This window comes from Anarhichas minor, unplaced genomic scaffold (assembly GCF_050575085.1).
Source record: "Anarhichas minor isolate MPS153535 unplaced genomic scaffold, ASM5057508v1 ptg000049l, whole genome shotgun sequence".
Taxonomy (NCBI): Eukaryota; Metazoa; Chordata; class Actinopteri; order Perciformes; family Anarhichadidae; genus Anarhichas; species Anarhichas minor.
Genome location: NW_027466495.1, coordinates 3,741,638 through 3,759,578, shown reverse-complemented (window position 1 = coordinate 3,759,578; position 17,941 = coordinate 3,741,638). Strand labels below are relative to the sequence as shown.

Here is a 17,941-nt window from a genome sequence, read left to right as displayed (position 1 = left end):
CTATAATTGCAAGTTCCTGAGTAATTAGCTCATTTGTTAGCTGCTGTAAATGTTCTCGCATGCAAGCATAGACATATACACCCTGTTCCATTGCTGCATGCAAGACCCGTGAGATATCTGTGTGTGAATGCATTATATCACATGCTCTCATGTGCATTGATCGCAGTCCCATCCTGCAAAAATGCACATTTGTATGCATGGGGAAAACTTTTCCTCGTCTTAGTTCTGTCCCGCTCAGTTCATGTGCGGCGTGGTTGGACAGAGAGAATGGTCAAGGGAGAGGAAAAGAAGAAAGGCAGGAGGGCAAAGGAGGGAAAGAGGGAGACTGAGGGAGCTTAGATGGTGAGATGGGGCTAGAGGGAGAGAATAAGGAGGCCATCAGACACAAAGTGAATTCAAGAAATAAGATTATTGTCAAAAAATCCAGCACATCCCTCAAAGGCATCGCACTCGGAAAGAAAAGAAGAGGGAAAAAAAATCTGTGACAATAAAAAAGAGAGTGGGAGTGTGTTTTTGAGTGGTTTTAAGAGAAATGTGGAGAAAGAGCAAATAACCTTGAACGAAGCGTTTGTCTTTCCTTCATTTCCTAATGCAGACACACACACACACACACACACACACACACAGTCTCTCTCACTCACTCACTCACTCACTCACTCAGTCACTCTTTGTCTATGTCTAAGTGTAAGACATCCTCAGAGGATGCAATGTTAATGAGCTGGCCTGCCATCTTTGAAGTCTATCTCTCTCTCTCTCTCTCTCTCTCACACACACACACACACACACACACACACACACACACACACACACACACAAGTGAGTCAGCTATCTTTGAACTGTTAGCTCTGTGACTAATAGCATTGCACCGGGCCCCTTTGTCTGGAGATTCCTGCAAGGCACACACACATGCACTCATAAATGTGCCGAGATGTTACACATGCACAAAGACTATAATACGGTGGGGCACACACACACACACACACACACATATTTGCAAACATAACATTATGCACAGTATGTATGCAAACAGGAGACATATGATCAACTGAGGGTTTAGTTGGTGCACACAGTGCTGGGAGGAGTGAAAACACACATGCAGATTACCAATGCAGCGCTTAGGCGATGATTGTTTTGATCTGAATTAAGCGGAAATAAATATAGGTACACACACTCAGAGGTAGGTAGCACAAGAAGCTCTGCTATTCACCTTTTCTGTTTGTATACTTCTAGGAAACACTTGCTGAAGCAGACTACATATGCTAATTGTGTGGATGGAGGGTCTCCTCCCTCTGCGTGCGTGCGTGTGTGTGTGTGTGTGTGTGTGTGTGTAGATGTAGACTGTGTCACCAAAAGCTGAAGACACCAGGGACAATAAAAACAGAACCGCAGCCCTTAGGTCAAACGCCTGTGTCTTGACACCATCATGGCCTCAGATCGATCGATGTCTCTACAAGTTGTGTCAGATACCAACACCTGTGTGGGCAGATACGATATCATATCTATCATTGGTGCTTTAGTTTCCCTTTTCTTTCCGTCTTTCCTCTCGTCTTTCTCCTCTGCCGTTTGCAAGAAGAAGACTAGGATGATGTGTCACATGTGCGGCAGCACTGCAGTCATCTGTGATGACACTTGAATGGAGAGGAAAAGTTGAGTTGCATAAAAGCGGATATCGCTGCAGATCTTAATACAAGAGCGGTGTCACTTTTATGCAAATTTTGAAATAAATATAACTCGCATTGAGTTTGATATTCTCTCCAATTCAAGTGTTTCTCTCCCTCCCTTTCTCCGTCCCCCCACCACAGCTCCCCATGTGTTTCTATCTTCCTCCTCCTTTAGTCTCTCTGTCACGTCAGTGCCTTGACAGGGTGCAGCTTTTATCCAGACCTAGAGTTGTGAATGTTTTACCAGCACTTAATACATCCCACATGGTTCAGACTCCCATGGGGAAACTATGTGTGGGGAAGCATTCATGAAGAATATATGACTTTAAATAAAACTTTTAGCAATCAGTTTGTTTCCCCTTTCTCTCGCGCCCTCCTACCTTCTATCTTCTCTTCTCTTGTTTACTCTCCTTTAACTTCCTCGCTTCCTCTTCTCTTTTAACCTCCTCTCCCAGGTGCTGAAGTCCCTCAAACGTATCGAGGGTCGTCCAGGCGCCTCTCTGCCACCCATGGACTTCAAAGTCCTGGAGGAGGGGCTCCGAACTGCCCACGGTGATGACATCAGCCCTGAGGATGTGATGTCAGCCGCCATGTACCCGAAGGTGTTCCAGGAGTTCAAGGAGTTCACTGGTGAGTGGGCCGACTTCATAATGGATCTTTGTATTCAGATACTTCGATTACGGAGAGGCATCAATAAATTGTTTATTACAATTTTTGTTGTTGTTGTGCGTTTGATCAAATTGGATCTTGTTGTACCGAATGGCATTTCGTCTCGTTCTCGCACACACAGGCTCACATTCTCATTTGTATTATTACTGGGGCTTGAAATTAGCAGCCGATTCTTAACTCGGAGAACATGCGAGTTCAACCATCGGGTAGAAAAGTTTTGCAGTTGCTGTATTTGGCAGTTCAGGGGGCAACACACTCACCTGTCTCGGGTGGTGAATTTACATAATGCACATATACGAAACCAGAACAGCGAGAGCTGGTGCCAGAGGGAGAAATCAGCATCAGCAGTAACAGCATTTCTTTAGCAGGTTTGAAGTAAATGCAGTCAGCAGCAGCATGGTTCTGGGGGAAGGCTGTGATGTTGGACGTTTGATAGGAATCTTTCTAGAGCAGTCGCATTTTAAAACTTGACTGGAAGTTGTTTAAAGGAGCTACAGTAGCATTCAGCTGCCTGGATTTACACGAGCTTAATTGCTGCTTTGAGGAGTGAGGAAGTGTTGGCATTGAACTGGTGGGGCCCTTTTTATGAGGAGCTTTAATTGTGTACAGCTGTTCCTTCACTACTTCAGCTTAAGAGTGAACAGACCCCTGAATCCACTTACCCCTCAGTCTTATTGAATATTCTATTTCTGATAATAAATATTGGTCCAAAACGATCTCCCTTTTTAAAGCTGGCATAGCCTGATGTCTGCAGGTATTGAAGTAGTTTTGTCTGCATGCCCAGTGTCATAATCATAAAGTAATGTTTGCTGATATTAAGGCCAGCTCTGTTTCTCTTCTAGCTAACTTTGGTCCAGTGGACTGTCTCAGCACCAGGCTGTTCCTAGATGGACCCAAGATCGCCGAGGAGTTTGAGGTACGCGCCTAAATATTACACACCGTTTAAGATCGTTAGACCATAATGTGGGCATCTACCAGACATGGACGGTCACTGTTGCATTGTGGGAGGTGTGGGAAGCAGTGTTTTGGTGATAAAAGTCAGGGCATCTTGGCCTTTGCGGCACATGTTTTGACCTTTTCTTTTTTGTACGTACTATTTTACGAAAGTACAATACTAAATCGCATGTACTGATGCCATTCTAACATTAGCATTTATTTTTCTTTTTTTTTGCTCGAGAAGGATGAAAAACTGATTGAGCAGTGTCCAACAATTCAGACATCTATTACAGATTCTCTTCACTTTTATAGTGCATTTGTAATTATGAAAATTAAGATAAAGAAATGAACTATAGGAATACTTAAACGATAGGGGAACGATAGGGGAAAATCCCAATCAATGGTGTGATGACATGTATGTATCAGTCACAAACTGTCACTAATACTATGAAAACGTAGTCCACACTATTAATAACGTATTAAATTGTCCATTTAGCTGCTTCATTAGTTGTGATGTAACAGCGGTTCCATAAAGAACAGACATCATCAAAGGGAAATTATTTCTCCGTCACTGCAGGTGGAGGAGGTTTGATACAGTTTGGTGCAGAGTCACAGTGAAGTGGGGGAGGACAGAGATATTAACACGATATCAAGGGAACAACAAACTGCATTTTAATCCCTACGGCCATCGTATTGGCCTTCCCGCACAGAAATAACAGATTCATTTTGTCGTATGATGTTTGAGAGCGGGCCAGTGGAAGGCACTGAGGGCCCGTATCGCAGACAAAAATACAACAGTTACACATTTCTAAAGCTTGTACCAACTGTTTATCTTCCAACAGGGAGGCAGCTGAACATGCCGTCCGATGAAGAAAATAAAACTCACGAGTTGAATTGCTTTGCATGCAATCAAATTAGTGAGGCACGGGAATGTAACAAGCTGTCGGTGAGAGGATATGATGATTGTCTGCCACGTAATATATCGGCATCTAAGTAGCAAACCATTTCCTGTCAACTATAACGTACGGGAATATACAGTCAGCGGAAATATTTCAAGATGTCTGCTGTGCTGGTACAAGAGAACTAGAGACAGTCCCTCTATATGTGATCAGGTAAAGACATGTTTTGTTAGATTTGAGCTTTATTTGTACCTGAATTGTAAATTTAAACATTACAACATAAGAGTTTCCTGTGCAGAATGGAAATTTAAACTGTGGTACATCAGGTGCCTGAAACCGTTTTCCTTTCCAAAGAGAACAACCCTTTCATGGTTACTGTCCATAAAGGGTTTCAGAAGGATTGTGGTAATGTTCCGGACCATAGAAGGTTTTTTTTAGACAAATTTCAACCTTTTTAAAGACCAAAACATGTTCAAGGTGTTTTTAAAATCGACTTCCACGATGACATTTACAGTTCTGTATTGAAAGAAATCAGTGTTGTGCTACCACAGGGACAGCTGATTCATCGTCTTCATATCCCTTTAGCTTTCATTTATCTTCAGTATTTCCATAGCTTCAATTAAGTAATCCCCTCGAGCCCTTTTCTTCGGACATAAAACATTTGTATAACAACATTAAAGGTCATCTCAATTCCCTCCAGCCATCTGGTCACCATTTTCACTAAAGCTATACACTCTGCATTAGGAACGTCACACTATCAACTTTCTACTACACAGTTATGGCGGCCAAAAGAACTCAGGATAACGATATTATTGCGAGAAGATAATAATAATGCCAGCAGTGAAATTCATCTTTTACTTTGTTTATTGTGTGTTTTGTCTCTTTTTTGACGGATAATTTACACTCACAATACGAGTGTAGGGAGGTGGAGAGAGAGTCTGTAACCCAAACTGTATAAATTAACTAATTTAAGCGTCGCTGGATTATGTACAAGCTATTATCATATGTGTACTATTACCATGGTATCAATATTCGATTTTAAAATATCACAATTACAGTCAATATCAGTGTATTTTGCGACACCCCTACTCTGCGTCATTCACTCTCCTCTCTCCATCAGTTCCAATCATAACCCCAGTGAAACCCTAATGCACTTCATCTATTGCAAATCAGCTTTTCCATCTACGTCCCTCTTCTTTTGATCCTTTCAATACTTTCTCTTGATTCTCTCATTATGAGTAACACACAGATTTAAATGACTGATTCAGAGCGGCCAAAGGCAAACACGTTTAATTACTGCTCCAGCTCACTGCAGCAGAACGCTTCTAGGCTTGTTGTTAATTGATTTTTATATTACGAGGGACGTGGGGAACACTGCTGCTCTGCTGTTGTATTGTTAGCAAAGACTCATGAGCTGCATCGATTGTTCTGATCTAGGATTGACCCCGAGACAGGCAGACCCCCCCCCCCCCCCCCCACCCCACCCTCCGTTCTTCGTTAATCACCCGTGGGTGTGTATCATTTGAAGCAATGGTCACAAATGTGGCAGGACAAGCTTGAGTCAGACCACGAGCCACTGATTAGAACAAGTCCTTTGGATGTTTTGATTAAGAGCCTTGGCAGCTTCAGCAGTTTGTTTCAGCGTGTTTATTTGTTTAGAAGCCACCGTTTGGTCTGTGCTGGTCTTTTTTTAATTCCTACAATATTCATCAACAAAAATGGCTAAATAACCAACAAAAGGCTGCAGTTGTCGAGCAGGATAAATAGATTTAATATCCATCTTCCAATCTGGTAGTTGTAGCGATTTTCTAACCGTCACGTATTTAAAACGAGTAACCTTGTATCTAACCCGTCTTAGCTTTCAGTGACTCACTTTTCTTTATTCCCTCTAAGTGGAAAAACTCAATTGTGAAAGAATTTTTGTGAAGAACTGAGCAGCTGCGCTTTGAGGCTTAACCCTGAACACAATGAATGACAAAAGCACAACCGAGATGATATAAAAGCATGAATGACCTTCTTGAGATCAGGCTGAGAGAGAAAAAGACTGATTTTCGAGATGCTACTCATATTGATTAAAACATGATTTGAATGACTTTTTAAACTTTTTTTTTTTTTTTCAAATGAAAGGTCAAATATTACCCCCAGGTTTCTGGCTGCAGGATTGACATTTCTACAAGATTTACTTTTTTACATTTGTAGGCCAAGATGTTTAGACTTTGGATGGCCAAAATGATTTGTTTTCATTTAGCTGGAGAAGGTTTCGGGGCATCCAGCACTTTATCTCTGACAGACAAGATACTAACTGATTGCCTCCTTCACTGTTTTTCTAATAAGACATTTGTGTGACATCCACATAATAATATTAGTGCTGCATTTTGTGTTTATGTATTACGTGTCTCAGGCAGATGTGTAGAGGGACAGGACGGGGCCTATTACTGTCGGAACAATTGATTTCGCTGTTGTCATTACTATTCCATTTAATTTAACCAATTCAGAAGTGATGTTCATGAAAGTAGGCTGAGGCAGATCCATTTATATCACAGTACTGTGGTAATCACTTGTTTTGTATCAATAGAGAGGTGACCTACAGGACATATGGGAACGCTCCCACACATAATCACAGCATCGAGACTCACAACACCTCAGTGCTGAGGCCTTAAAAGTTTGTCTGATGAAAGTCTCAGAATCAATACTTCACTGTGTGTAGGTATAGACATTGTTCAGAAGTGTTGCTATCTTGAAACTAATAATGCCTCTGCCCACAATAAGAACACACCGTTGGATGCACTGTCCTCGGGTCTCACATCTCCCTTGTATTTGATATCTGGGTTATTAAAACATAGACATCGCTGGGGGAAATTGAGTTGCCTCAATTCCTGACAAGTTGACTTTTTTGGGTGATATGAGGTGTGTGCATGTGATACCCACGCCGGTTTGATGCGAGTGTTATACACGAACGAGGCAGGTTGACTGCTGCTGCAACCTTTTGAGATACAAATCAAGAGGGAAACTGCTGTTGTCAATCGCACGGACAGGTAGTGTGGGTGTTGTAGAGTGTCAGCCTGTCACAAATGGTAATTAGTCGGTGCTCATAAGAAGCATATCTATTTTTGTGCTCATGCTGATTGCTTTGTAGAACTATAGCCGGCACTGTTAAGGCAGAGATGAGCCCTGAGGTGAATAGCACTCATGCACTCCAGCATGCATACCCCAGCCCAGTCCTCCAGCTAGAAAGCTCTGGTACACCTTTGTTTGCAGAATGCATGTGTATATAGAGTTATATAAGCGGCCACTATATAGACATATGCCTGTTAAAAGCGCTGAATAAACAGAAAACTACAGGATTGATGCAACAAATACAGTAGGATGCCATAGTTGCAGAAAAATGTGTTTTTTAATGTTAAATTATCTGTGAGGCATCAACCTTTCAGCTTGTGGTTGTGACTTTTATTGGCATTTGTGGTGAATCCACAGGGACAGCAGCAACAGACGGCCAGTGTCCATCACAGAGGACTCCTGCTGAACTTTGGCCACCACACTGTTACCTGTATATTTGGAACAACATCTGTTTGTGAGCTCTTGGCAGCTGGTGTGTGTGTGTGAGGCACACAACGGAAATCTTTATCAAAACCGATTCAAGCACCAAATCTCTTTGAGCGCCGACTTAGACCTAAAGCCCAGAGTTGTCGATGTTGTGCGAAGTAGATATTAAGTCTTTCACAGTATTCATTTGGTATTGTTAAGCACTTCATTTCAAGCCTGTTGAGAATCCAGTTGGAGCTCTTTATCAGCCAAAAAGTGAACAGCGAGCCGGCAAGACTTCTCTTTGTGCAGTGAACGTGGTGGGACGACACAAAGACTACGCTTTGTTCCCCACTTTTTTATTTTGCATAATTTCTTAATGCTCTGTAAATATTTTGAGTCCTACATCATCGTCTTTTATTTTTTTAAATCAAATGACCACTTTGTGGAACAGCATCTGAAGGCCATTTAGAGCGCATAGTATACACACTCAGATACACATGGGTGACGGCTCTGCCCGTCGCTCATGTCCTTCACCCACACACACACACACACGCATGCTGTAGAGCACAAACAAAGATCTCGACCTATCTGGCATGTGCTGATGACTCATTGTGGTATTAATCATGTTTGATGGAATATAAACACAGATCTGCACAAACACGGAGCCAGTCGTTCACACACCCGGTCAGTGCTAATGTGCGCAGACACCAACACACGGAGCCGTGTTCGCCGCAGTAATCTCATTCACTGTCACTGTCAGTAATAAAGTCATATCTGAGACATGACGTGAAGCAGACTGTGAAACTTGTTTCAGTGTCAGAGATGCTTTAGCACCGAATGCGTACGCAGTTGAATTTGACAGAAGAAGCTCTGTGCTTGAGGGTGCTGTGTTGAATGCATGCGAGGGCCATATAGATGAGAACACAGCAGATGCATCACTGAGATATGGAGCATACATAATGCACGAGAGATGCTATCACATGTATGGTAATAGGAAACAAAAAGAAGGGGGCGGGCTGGGTGGTTGGAGTTGGGTTTGATAGAACTTTGAAACCATTCATGTCGTGTGTTTGAGGGTTTTGGGGACACAACTTCAGAGTTCAAACAAACATATTCTTTTTGTATAAAGTATTCTTTTATACATACACGATAAACTGATTGCACCGGCAAGTTGACGCGTAGCGCTCACTGTAGATGCCTCATAGACGGATGTTCCAGCAGGCGGTGATTTGGTATAAATGCATCGCATTGTTGATTGTGGCGGGACGGCTTGAGGAAGATCTCTGAGAACAAAAAACAAGTATAAATTCTTGAGAACAAGCTCTCTATTTGTCACGTTTAATTGACAAGTGGCAATCTAAAGTCACACTTTGATTAATGTAGCACAGTGCATGTATTGCATCATTTCCAGTAGTACAAAAACAGTAAAGTGCAAGTTTTTATACACTAAATGTAACAATAGACAATGAGAATATAGAGTTCATACCGTACTGTCTAAAGATAGGGGTGGTAGGGTGGAATTGGGATGCATTTGTGTTGGGCACGAAGATAATAAGCCCTGGTATATGACCTGGAGTTGGTTTAACAATGAAAGCAGACTGTTAGGGGGGAGGTCAGTGTGTATCAGGTAGGAGTAAGCAGTGAGTGTGTGAGCTTGTCTGATTAATCTGTGAACGTCTTAATGCATCTCTGGTGTTTTTCGATATATCGACCCAGTGCACTGAAGTCTAACTCTGTGTAAAACTTTGGCATACACACACGGTTACATCTTAGACAAAATCATCTTCAAAAGAGTCCATAAATCTTGTGCAACTCTTCAAAGAGTGAGCATACTGTATTTTTCATGGGGAACAGTTGAGGAGGCGTAGTGTTGAAGCCACACAGTTGGAAAGGGGAAGGCGGCAGTTTGTTTTTTGCAAAGTGCTGCCATGAGCCTGACAAAACGGCACAAGCCGGAGAGAAGTTCAGCGTAGAGGAGGGTGGAGAGAGAAACGGAGAGGTGAAGATTGAGTGCCAGGGACAAGCAAGAGAGCGAGGGAAGCAGATGAAGAGTCGGAGAAAGACAGACGCAGAGTAAAATTGAGATCAATACATACCTGCAGCAGCGCGTGTTTCCGTCTTCCGACTGACTTAGTTTGGAATATCAATGGAGACTCAACAGCCGAGACGGTGATGAGAGGAACAGAAAAGGATGCGAGGGGAAGGGTCGAGTAAAAGCAGAGGAAAAGACAGACAAAGTAAAGAGAAGCCAAAAGAGGCAGATGAGGGAAATTAACAACGGCATGAGAGACGGAGCCAGGCCCCAGATATGGGCTTGCAAAAATAACAATGCAAAATTGAAAGCTGCGACACATGGGAGGACTGACAAACAGAGAGATTGAAAGCCAGATGGAGGAAGTTGGACAAATGGAAAGACGGAAAAAAGGAAAAAATTGTGACCGGTGAGATGGGATATTTGAGAAGAGGCGTGAGATAAATGAAGAAGTGCAGCGGCTGGTGTCGAGGGAAAGACGAGCGAGACAGAACGCGGCAGTGAGCAGAATGGATATGAGAAGGAGGGAGTGCGTCTGGAGATAAAGAGAGATAGTCGTGTCTTTGTCTTAAAATGACACTCAACAGGTCAATATCTTATAAACACATGTCAAATGTCCTTTCAGCTGAACTTTGAAGACCCTCGAGTCGTGTCTTAAAAGGTCGAGTGCTGGTGTAAAACTCTTAGGCTGCTTTCATCCCCCGACCTGTTTGGTGCATTTGTCTCTTAAGTTTGGTTTGTTTAGGCTTGTGTCCTATTATAAAAGGTAAGTGAGAGACAATGACATGTTTAATCAGTTGTTGCAGTAGAAATCAATTAATGATTACTGAATTCCATTTAGCTACTTCAGTTTCAGGATCCTGGCGTGCTGGTTTATTCTGAGTTCATATCAGAGTTATTGTATTTACAAGTCGAAAGACTTTTATATAGCGTTCATATTAACATATCCAAGTCGTAATTACAACTGAGACACGCTGATATATCAGACTTTACACGACCATAAGATCTGCAAACACAGATGTGCAGTGCTTACAGTTGCTGATTCAATGTCGTGCATTAGTGTAGAATACAACATTCATAAGATGCCACGCTCTTTGATTTATTTATGAAGCTGTTTGATTACAATGAGGCTTAATGAGTCTCCTCTCATGAATCTGTCCGTGTGTCTCAGCCCTCCACCAAGTGCATGCTTGGAAAAATTCCAGCCCAGCGAGAGGCTAAAAAGAAACGAGGAATAGAAGCAAACATTGTGCATTTTTCGCTTCAATAAGTTTTGCTTTTTTTTTTTACATTTCACCAAGCTCTGCAAATTTCTTTCACGCTTTAGCTGGACTTGTGCAGCTAAAGGCGCCCATGTCTTCATTTCTATTTTCTAGCATGATCTTAATTTCTGTCCCAACCTCCTTCACACTCTCACTCCAATTCATTCGTTCTCTTCAATCCTCTACTTGTCTCCGGCTTCGTTTCATCTCAGGTGGAGCTGGAGAGGGGGAAGATCCTGCACATCAAGGCGCTGGCACTGGGTGACCTGAACAAGGCCGGCCAGAGAGAGGTCTTCTTTGAGCTGAACGGACAGCTGAGATCTGTGCTGGTTAAAGACACTCTTGCCATGAAGGTACACAGAAGGGATGGGGGGGGCGGGGTATAGATAAATGATGGATGAGGGATAGATGGGATGGTTTGAGAGGAGGATACATGTCTGCAGGTTAATGATGAATGGATGGATAAAGGGAAAGTTCCTTATAAAAACTGATGTTGGATCTAAGCGTGACTGATGTGCACTTGGGAATTTATTCATAGAAACAAATGGCTGAGAGGAGTAGATGGAGGCTTAGCAGGGAGGAAGGTTTCAATGGGTCCAATGGCTCTATGGATGGATCGTTGGCTGCACGAGTGGATGAACGGAGGCAGGCGTGTGCAGATGGCTTGGATGGACAGATGGATGCATGAAATGTCTCTTTGTCCCTCCACACAGGAAATGAAGTTCCATCCTAAGGCTCTGAAGTCTATCAAGGGTCAGGTGGGAGCACCCATGCCTGGAAAGGTCCTGGAGGTCAAAGTGGAAGTGGGATCCAAGGTAAATTTACTGTTGACCCTTTTTCTCCTTATACTGCAGATAGCTTTGCTTTTATGTGACCGGTATTTTTTTTGTGGTTATCCTTTGACTGCAGTGCTTGTTCAGTGAGCTGCACATTTGACTCCTGTTGTTAATGCTCTGTGAACTCTCTCTACAATCATGAAAGGTGGAGAAGGGTCAGCCGCTGTGTGTCCTCTCGGCCATGAAGATGGAGACGGTGGTCAACTCCCCGGTGGCCGGTACCGTTAAGGTGGTTCATGTCACGACCGACTCCTCCCTGGAGGGAGATGACCTGATACTGGAAATCGAGGAGTAGAGTGAGAGGGCAGAAAGGAGGGAAGGGGGGGGGGGGGAGTAGGAGGGAGTTAAATCATCTGATTCTGGAAATGGTGAGGTGGAGGACTAGGGAAGGTTACAGAAAAGGAGGAAGGGGAAAACACTTGCATCTCTGGCAGGACATTTCTGCCCCTGATTTGTACATATCTGATGGTTACACTACGGAAAATGAAGCACAGCTCCACACATATCCAAACACCGCATGGGTGTAAATAGTAGATAATGTGATAATCTTAAATAATACATTAATTTGATTCCTTATTGATTTGTAGCACTAATCAAATGATCTAACCCTCCCAAAAGCAAAGTTATTCCCGTAGGTGTGGTGATTAGGTCTAAAATCAGCATCAATACATCTCTTAATGTCCTGTCAACTTGTGGAGAATAAGATTTTTTTTTGAAATACATACAAATGAATTGTGATACATTCCATTCCTTAAATGCTAGTCTTAAATGTGATGTACTACAAAATAACAATGTGTAACACTAACAGGGTCGGAACATCTCCTTGCAATTAAATGCCACAATTTCCATTTCTATGCTGTTGATGTTGCCTAATATATTCAAAGTGATAGGTGAGACTTTATGTTAATGACGACTAAATGTTTTTCCTAGTACTCAGCGGGGGATCAGACAAAGGAGGATAGACTTAAGGAGGTATTACCAAATCATTTTTTCGAATGCTTGCCTTTGTATGACATCATTGCTCACTGACATTGGTCACCGTGGAGTGGTAGCATTTGTACTTAAATAAACTTTAAAGACAACAAAGCACACTGGGGGTTTACAAGAGAACTGAAGGAAAGAAATCACAATATATTCGTCCAACCTGTTTTAGACATGTGACAAACCCTTTCACAATAAGAGAAGTGCAACAAAGCAAGAGAGACGTCCAATGTTGCACCAAAGTGAAAAATGTCTTCTGTTACTGTATCAGTAACAGTAGATGGTTTATTTTTTTAAAGATCTTGTACTGGTGTTGAAAATGTTTCCCCATTCACACTTAAAATCTCTTTAAAATCCCAAATTCATAAGCATGCTATAGAAACATGGTTGACGTTAAGGTGTCGGCCATGTTGGAAACACCCAAATAGGATCAGGGATGTGATTTTTACAAAGTACCTCTGTTATGGTTGGTTGAAATGCGGCTTTTTAAATCCTAAACCAGCTGCCCACTAACACTAATTGAGCTCTATCTGCTGGATCATTTTAGAGGTCTAAAGTCGGCATTTGAGGCCTTTCTTTAGTCTCTGGTTTAATATTGGAATGTAATGGAGAAGTTGTCAGAGCAGCGGCTCCACCGCTGGTGAATGGTCTTTTGGCTGCATGGGGATTTTAATGCTAGGTGGAAATGGGATTACATGAAGACATGTGGTGTTATTTTCTAAGTCTCAGCTGATTAATTCTCTGTCAAATGATGTGAAATTAGCCGGACTAATAAGAGACTCTGGAGACTCCCAGCAGCAGCACTTGGCTTTATTGTGTGTGTGTGTGTGTGTGTGTGTGTGTGTGTGTGTGTGTGTGTGTGTGTGTGTGTGTGTGTGTGTGTGTGTGTGTGTGTGTGTGTGTGTGTGTGTGTGTGTGTGTGTGTGTGTGTGTGTGTGTGCAAATTTTAAGAGAGTCAACCAGTACCCATAATGTTGCACCTCCAGAGCTGAAAGCACATTCTAAAAGGGATGAAATATTCATGCGCACGCACTGATGCAAACATATTCACGTTAACACTCCCACCCCCCGAGTGCTGCCTGGATAAAAAGAAAACCAAGTGCACCTCACAGTGGCGTGGCTATGTCTAGTAACACTGTATCCTAAAAATTGAACAGCGATGCAGCAACAACCTTACTCCGCTATCAGATGATGCGGGTGAATTAAACGTCCAAGATTTTAACTCAATTTGCCACTAATGTCTGTGAAGGTCTTGAACCTGAAAGTGATCTATGAATGTTCACCCCGACCAGCGAAAGTAGACGGTGAACCGAAAAAACGTATTAATTACAGTCGGAAAAGTGTCACAGCATGAAGTGTTTGAGACAGCGAGCCAGAAAAGACCCAACAGCAACTCACTGTTCCTCAAGGCCTGTGCAGCTTACATGTCTCTTCGCTCTCCCCAGCCCACTGCCATGCATCAATGCACCGCCTGGCTTTATCAATCTGTATTTGAAATCCTTTGAAAGAGATGGAGATGAAATGGTGAGATTGTGTGAATGAGTGTTTTCGACAAGCTGTTGCACAATAATGTAAAGTTCCCTCCTCCTCTCTTTACTGACTCTCCTCGTTTGTCTGCTTTTCCTGCCTCATCCCTCTATCCAACCAGCTTTATCATGTTTTCCACTCCCCCCCCCCCCCCCCCCCCTCCCAACAGTGTAAACTGACAGTGACATGTAAGATATCATCAGCTCATGCAATAATGCAGACTTTACCGCAGTGTTTCTCTGTCTAAGCCAGCAGTGATTTATAACGACGTACTGCTGTTTAGTGTCTGGGGAGGAAACATAATACATTTGAGAGAAGTAAACATAGCAGGAAAATGTTATTTGTTTCAGAAAGGGGGATAAAACATTGACCTGTTCTTGAGCTCACACTATCAAGAGGTGAACTATTGCAGAGTATAAAAATAGGATCTTTCTTTTTCCATTCAATTGCTGTCCTTTTGTGTGTTTTTATGAAACCAAACAAACTGTTTATTTACTCTCTCAGTACAGCAGGCATGACTGCAGATTCAGAATGTCTCCCTGGAATTTCTATCAAAATGTTCACTTGTGGTAAAGTTTTCTTTCCTTTTCTTATTTGTAAATCATCCTAGTTGTGAAATTTACATTTCTGTTTAATCATTTTCATTTACTAAGGCAATTCACATGTAAAGATCCGAGTATGTATGTTTAAGTGCTGGGAAAGACTATGAGCTGGAGGGCACAAAAAAGGGAAACCAATAATATAAAAGCGATAATTGTTCTTGTTCTATCTGTACTTACAAATAAAGTTAACTATAGCTGAATCTGCATTGTGTTGGTGTGTATTCAATATTATACACCGATCAACCCTGAGCAATCCCACAAATAAAGGTCACCTTAAGTTGATGGTTTTCAAAAGCAGATGTCACCAGCACAACATATGACGTATAAGATCCTGTCTGTTCAGGTCTCACTACAAAGCAAACTAATCAGCTTAGTACTGACCACAGTAAAATCTATATTTCATATCAGCCCGTTAAACCACAGCTCTTTCACAATAATATATCCAATTAGTAATTAGATTTCAACAATAGAAGTCAAAAAATAGCCATAAAGTCATAGCATAGTATGTCATAATGTACATAAGAAACCCTGATGTAGTAAGCCATAAAACGTCTTAGTATAGTATGCCAAAAATAAATCACAATATAGTAAGCTATATAAACGTCACAGTACAGTAACGCATGTACAAATGTATACTATGCCATTAAAGTGTAATGATAAAGTCAAAATGTTATATAATGTCCAAATATATAAAAAAAATGCCATAGTCTAATATGCGAGTATAATGTTCAAATATAGTATATAATAAAAAAATGTAAAAATTCATGGTGTAGTATGTCATAAAAATGTCATGAATAATATTATCGTATTGTTTGTCATGACATTACAATATTGCAGGAATTGTGAGGTCCGGTCCAGATGCAGAATTAACGACATATGTCGATAGGGAGCGCTCGTGAGGCCGGTGGTGGTTTAGGCAGGTGGTGAAGAAGAATGGCCAGGAACAGGTGTGACACATGCACGTGAGCAGTTTGTTTGTTAGTTGCATGTGCGGGGTAGTGCACATCTGTCTCTTTTTATTCTTATATATTTTTAAAGGGACCACCACAACAAGTTGAAAATGCCAACAAACGTTCTGTGAGGTGTGTCAGCTGTGGAGGCTGGACCCGGCCGAAACGCCCCATGCCTCCGCTAAAAGAGGAGAGGAGAGACCGGAGAAAACACAAGCTTCTCGAGTAAAAAGACGCGTACAATCATGTTTTAAGATGTACGACTACTTAAGAGAGGTGCCAGCATGAAGACTGTCTCCCCTCTGGGGAAAGATCACGATCAACACCTGGTGGAGGAGCGTTGGTGCTTGTCCGGCGGCTTCCTGCGGCGATCAGAGAGCTGTGGCCGGTTGGAGGAGATGGAAAAGTAGGCCAGTAGGAGGTACTGGAAGTGGGTGAGAGAAGAGTTTTTTGTGTATGTGTGTATACATATAAGTCATAGTATAGTATGCCATAAAAATGTCAAAACATATAATAGTATAGTATGCCATACAAATGTCATAAGTCATACTAATGTCACAATATAGTATGTCATAAAATAGTCAAAGTACAGTATGCCACAAATGAGTTAGAATTCTATAGTATTAGCCTTAAAATGTAAAAAATATTACAATAAAGTATTCCATAAACAAGTTCTAAAAATGTTACAGCATACAGTATTTCATAAAAACGTCATTATAAATATAGTATATAAATGTCATTAAAAATGTGAGTGTACTATGTACGTAGTGAAATTGATCTCAAAATGGTCACAAATGTTTATTGCATTGATTTGAAAGGTCCATATTCCCATAAAAACACCCATATATACTCTATACTGTGTATTTAAAAGTGTAGCATGAGAAATGTGTTGATGAAATAATCAAAAGGCATTGCAGACGTGATTTTTATGAATTAATTTTCCTTTGTTTTCTATGAGCAATCACAGTAATGATGTTAATGAATAACTCAGACAATGCACAGGCAGTTTAGTGATATCCCTCAGTTGTGCTTTTGACCGGTCTTGAACTATAAATCCAGAGTCCTCGGTCTTGAGTACTACAACATTGCTACACACAAATACCAAATCCCCTATTAATCATTTGTGGATCTGTGTGTAGCTGAGTGAGTGAACAAAGTCATAGTATAGCATGTCGAAAAAAAGTCATAGTATAGCATGCTGAAAACAGTCAAAACAGTCATAGTATAGCATGCTGAAAACAGTCAAAAAAGTCATAGTATAGCATGTCGTAAAAAATAGAAAACAGTCATAGTATAGCATGTTGAAAATAGTCAAAAAAGTCATAGTATAGCATGCTGAAAACAGTCAAAAAAGTCATAGTATAGTATGTCGTAAAAAATAGAAAAAAGTCATAGTATAGTATGTTGAAAATAGTCAAAAAAGTCATAGTATAGTATGTCGTAAAAAATAGAAAAACGTCATAGTATAGCATGTCAAACAGTCATAGTATAGCATGTCGTAAACAGTCAAAAAAGTCATAGTATAGCATGTCGTAAAAAATAGAAAAAAGTCATAGTATAGCATGTTGAAAATAGTCAAAAAAGTCATAGTATAGCATGCTGAAAACAGTCAAAAAAGTCATAGTATAGTATGTCGTAAAAAATAGAAAAAAGTCATAGTATAGTATGTTGAAAATAGTCAAAAAAGTCATAGTATAGTATGTCGTAAAAAATAGAAAAACGTCATAGTATAGCATGTCAAACAGTCATAGTATAGCATGTCGTAAACAGTCAAAAAAGTCATAGTATAGCATGTCGTAAAAAATAGAAAAAAGTCATAGTATAGTATGTCATAAAAAATGGAAAAACGTCATAGTATAGCATGTCGTAAACAGTCATAGCATAGCATGTCGAAAACAGTCGGTGTATAGCATGTCGTAAAAATAGAAGTTATAGTATGTTGAAAACAGTCAAAAAAGTCATAGTATAGTATGTCGTAAAAAATAGAAAAAAGTCATAGTATAGTATGTCGTAAAAAATAGAAAAACGTCATAGTATAGCATGTCGTAAACAGTCATAGTA

The 17,941-nt window shown here is 41.0% G+C and overlaps 1 protein-coding gene across 1 annotated transcript in view; it reads left to right on the top strand.

Moving 5' to 3' along the window:
• Positions 1–14,591, top strand: part of LOC142971688 (pyruvate carboxylase, mitochondrial-like) — a 131,289-nt gene extending 116,698 nt beyond the window's left edge. The window contains exons 13-17 of the mRNA XM_076112307.1: positions 2,117–2,291; positions 3,173–3,246; positions 11,197–11,337; positions 11,698–11,799; positions 11,966–14,591. Coding sequence (XP_075968422.1) covers positions 2,117–2,291; positions 3,173–3,246; positions 11,197–11,337; positions 11,698–11,799; positions 11,966–12,115 — 642 coding nt within the window. The 3' untranslated portion in view covers positions 12,116–14,591. The remainder of the gene's footprint in view (positions 1–2,116; positions 2,292–3,172; positions 3,247–11,196; positions 11,338–11,697; positions 11,800–11,965) is intronic.
• Positions 14,592–17,941: the final 3,350 nt, after the last annotated feature.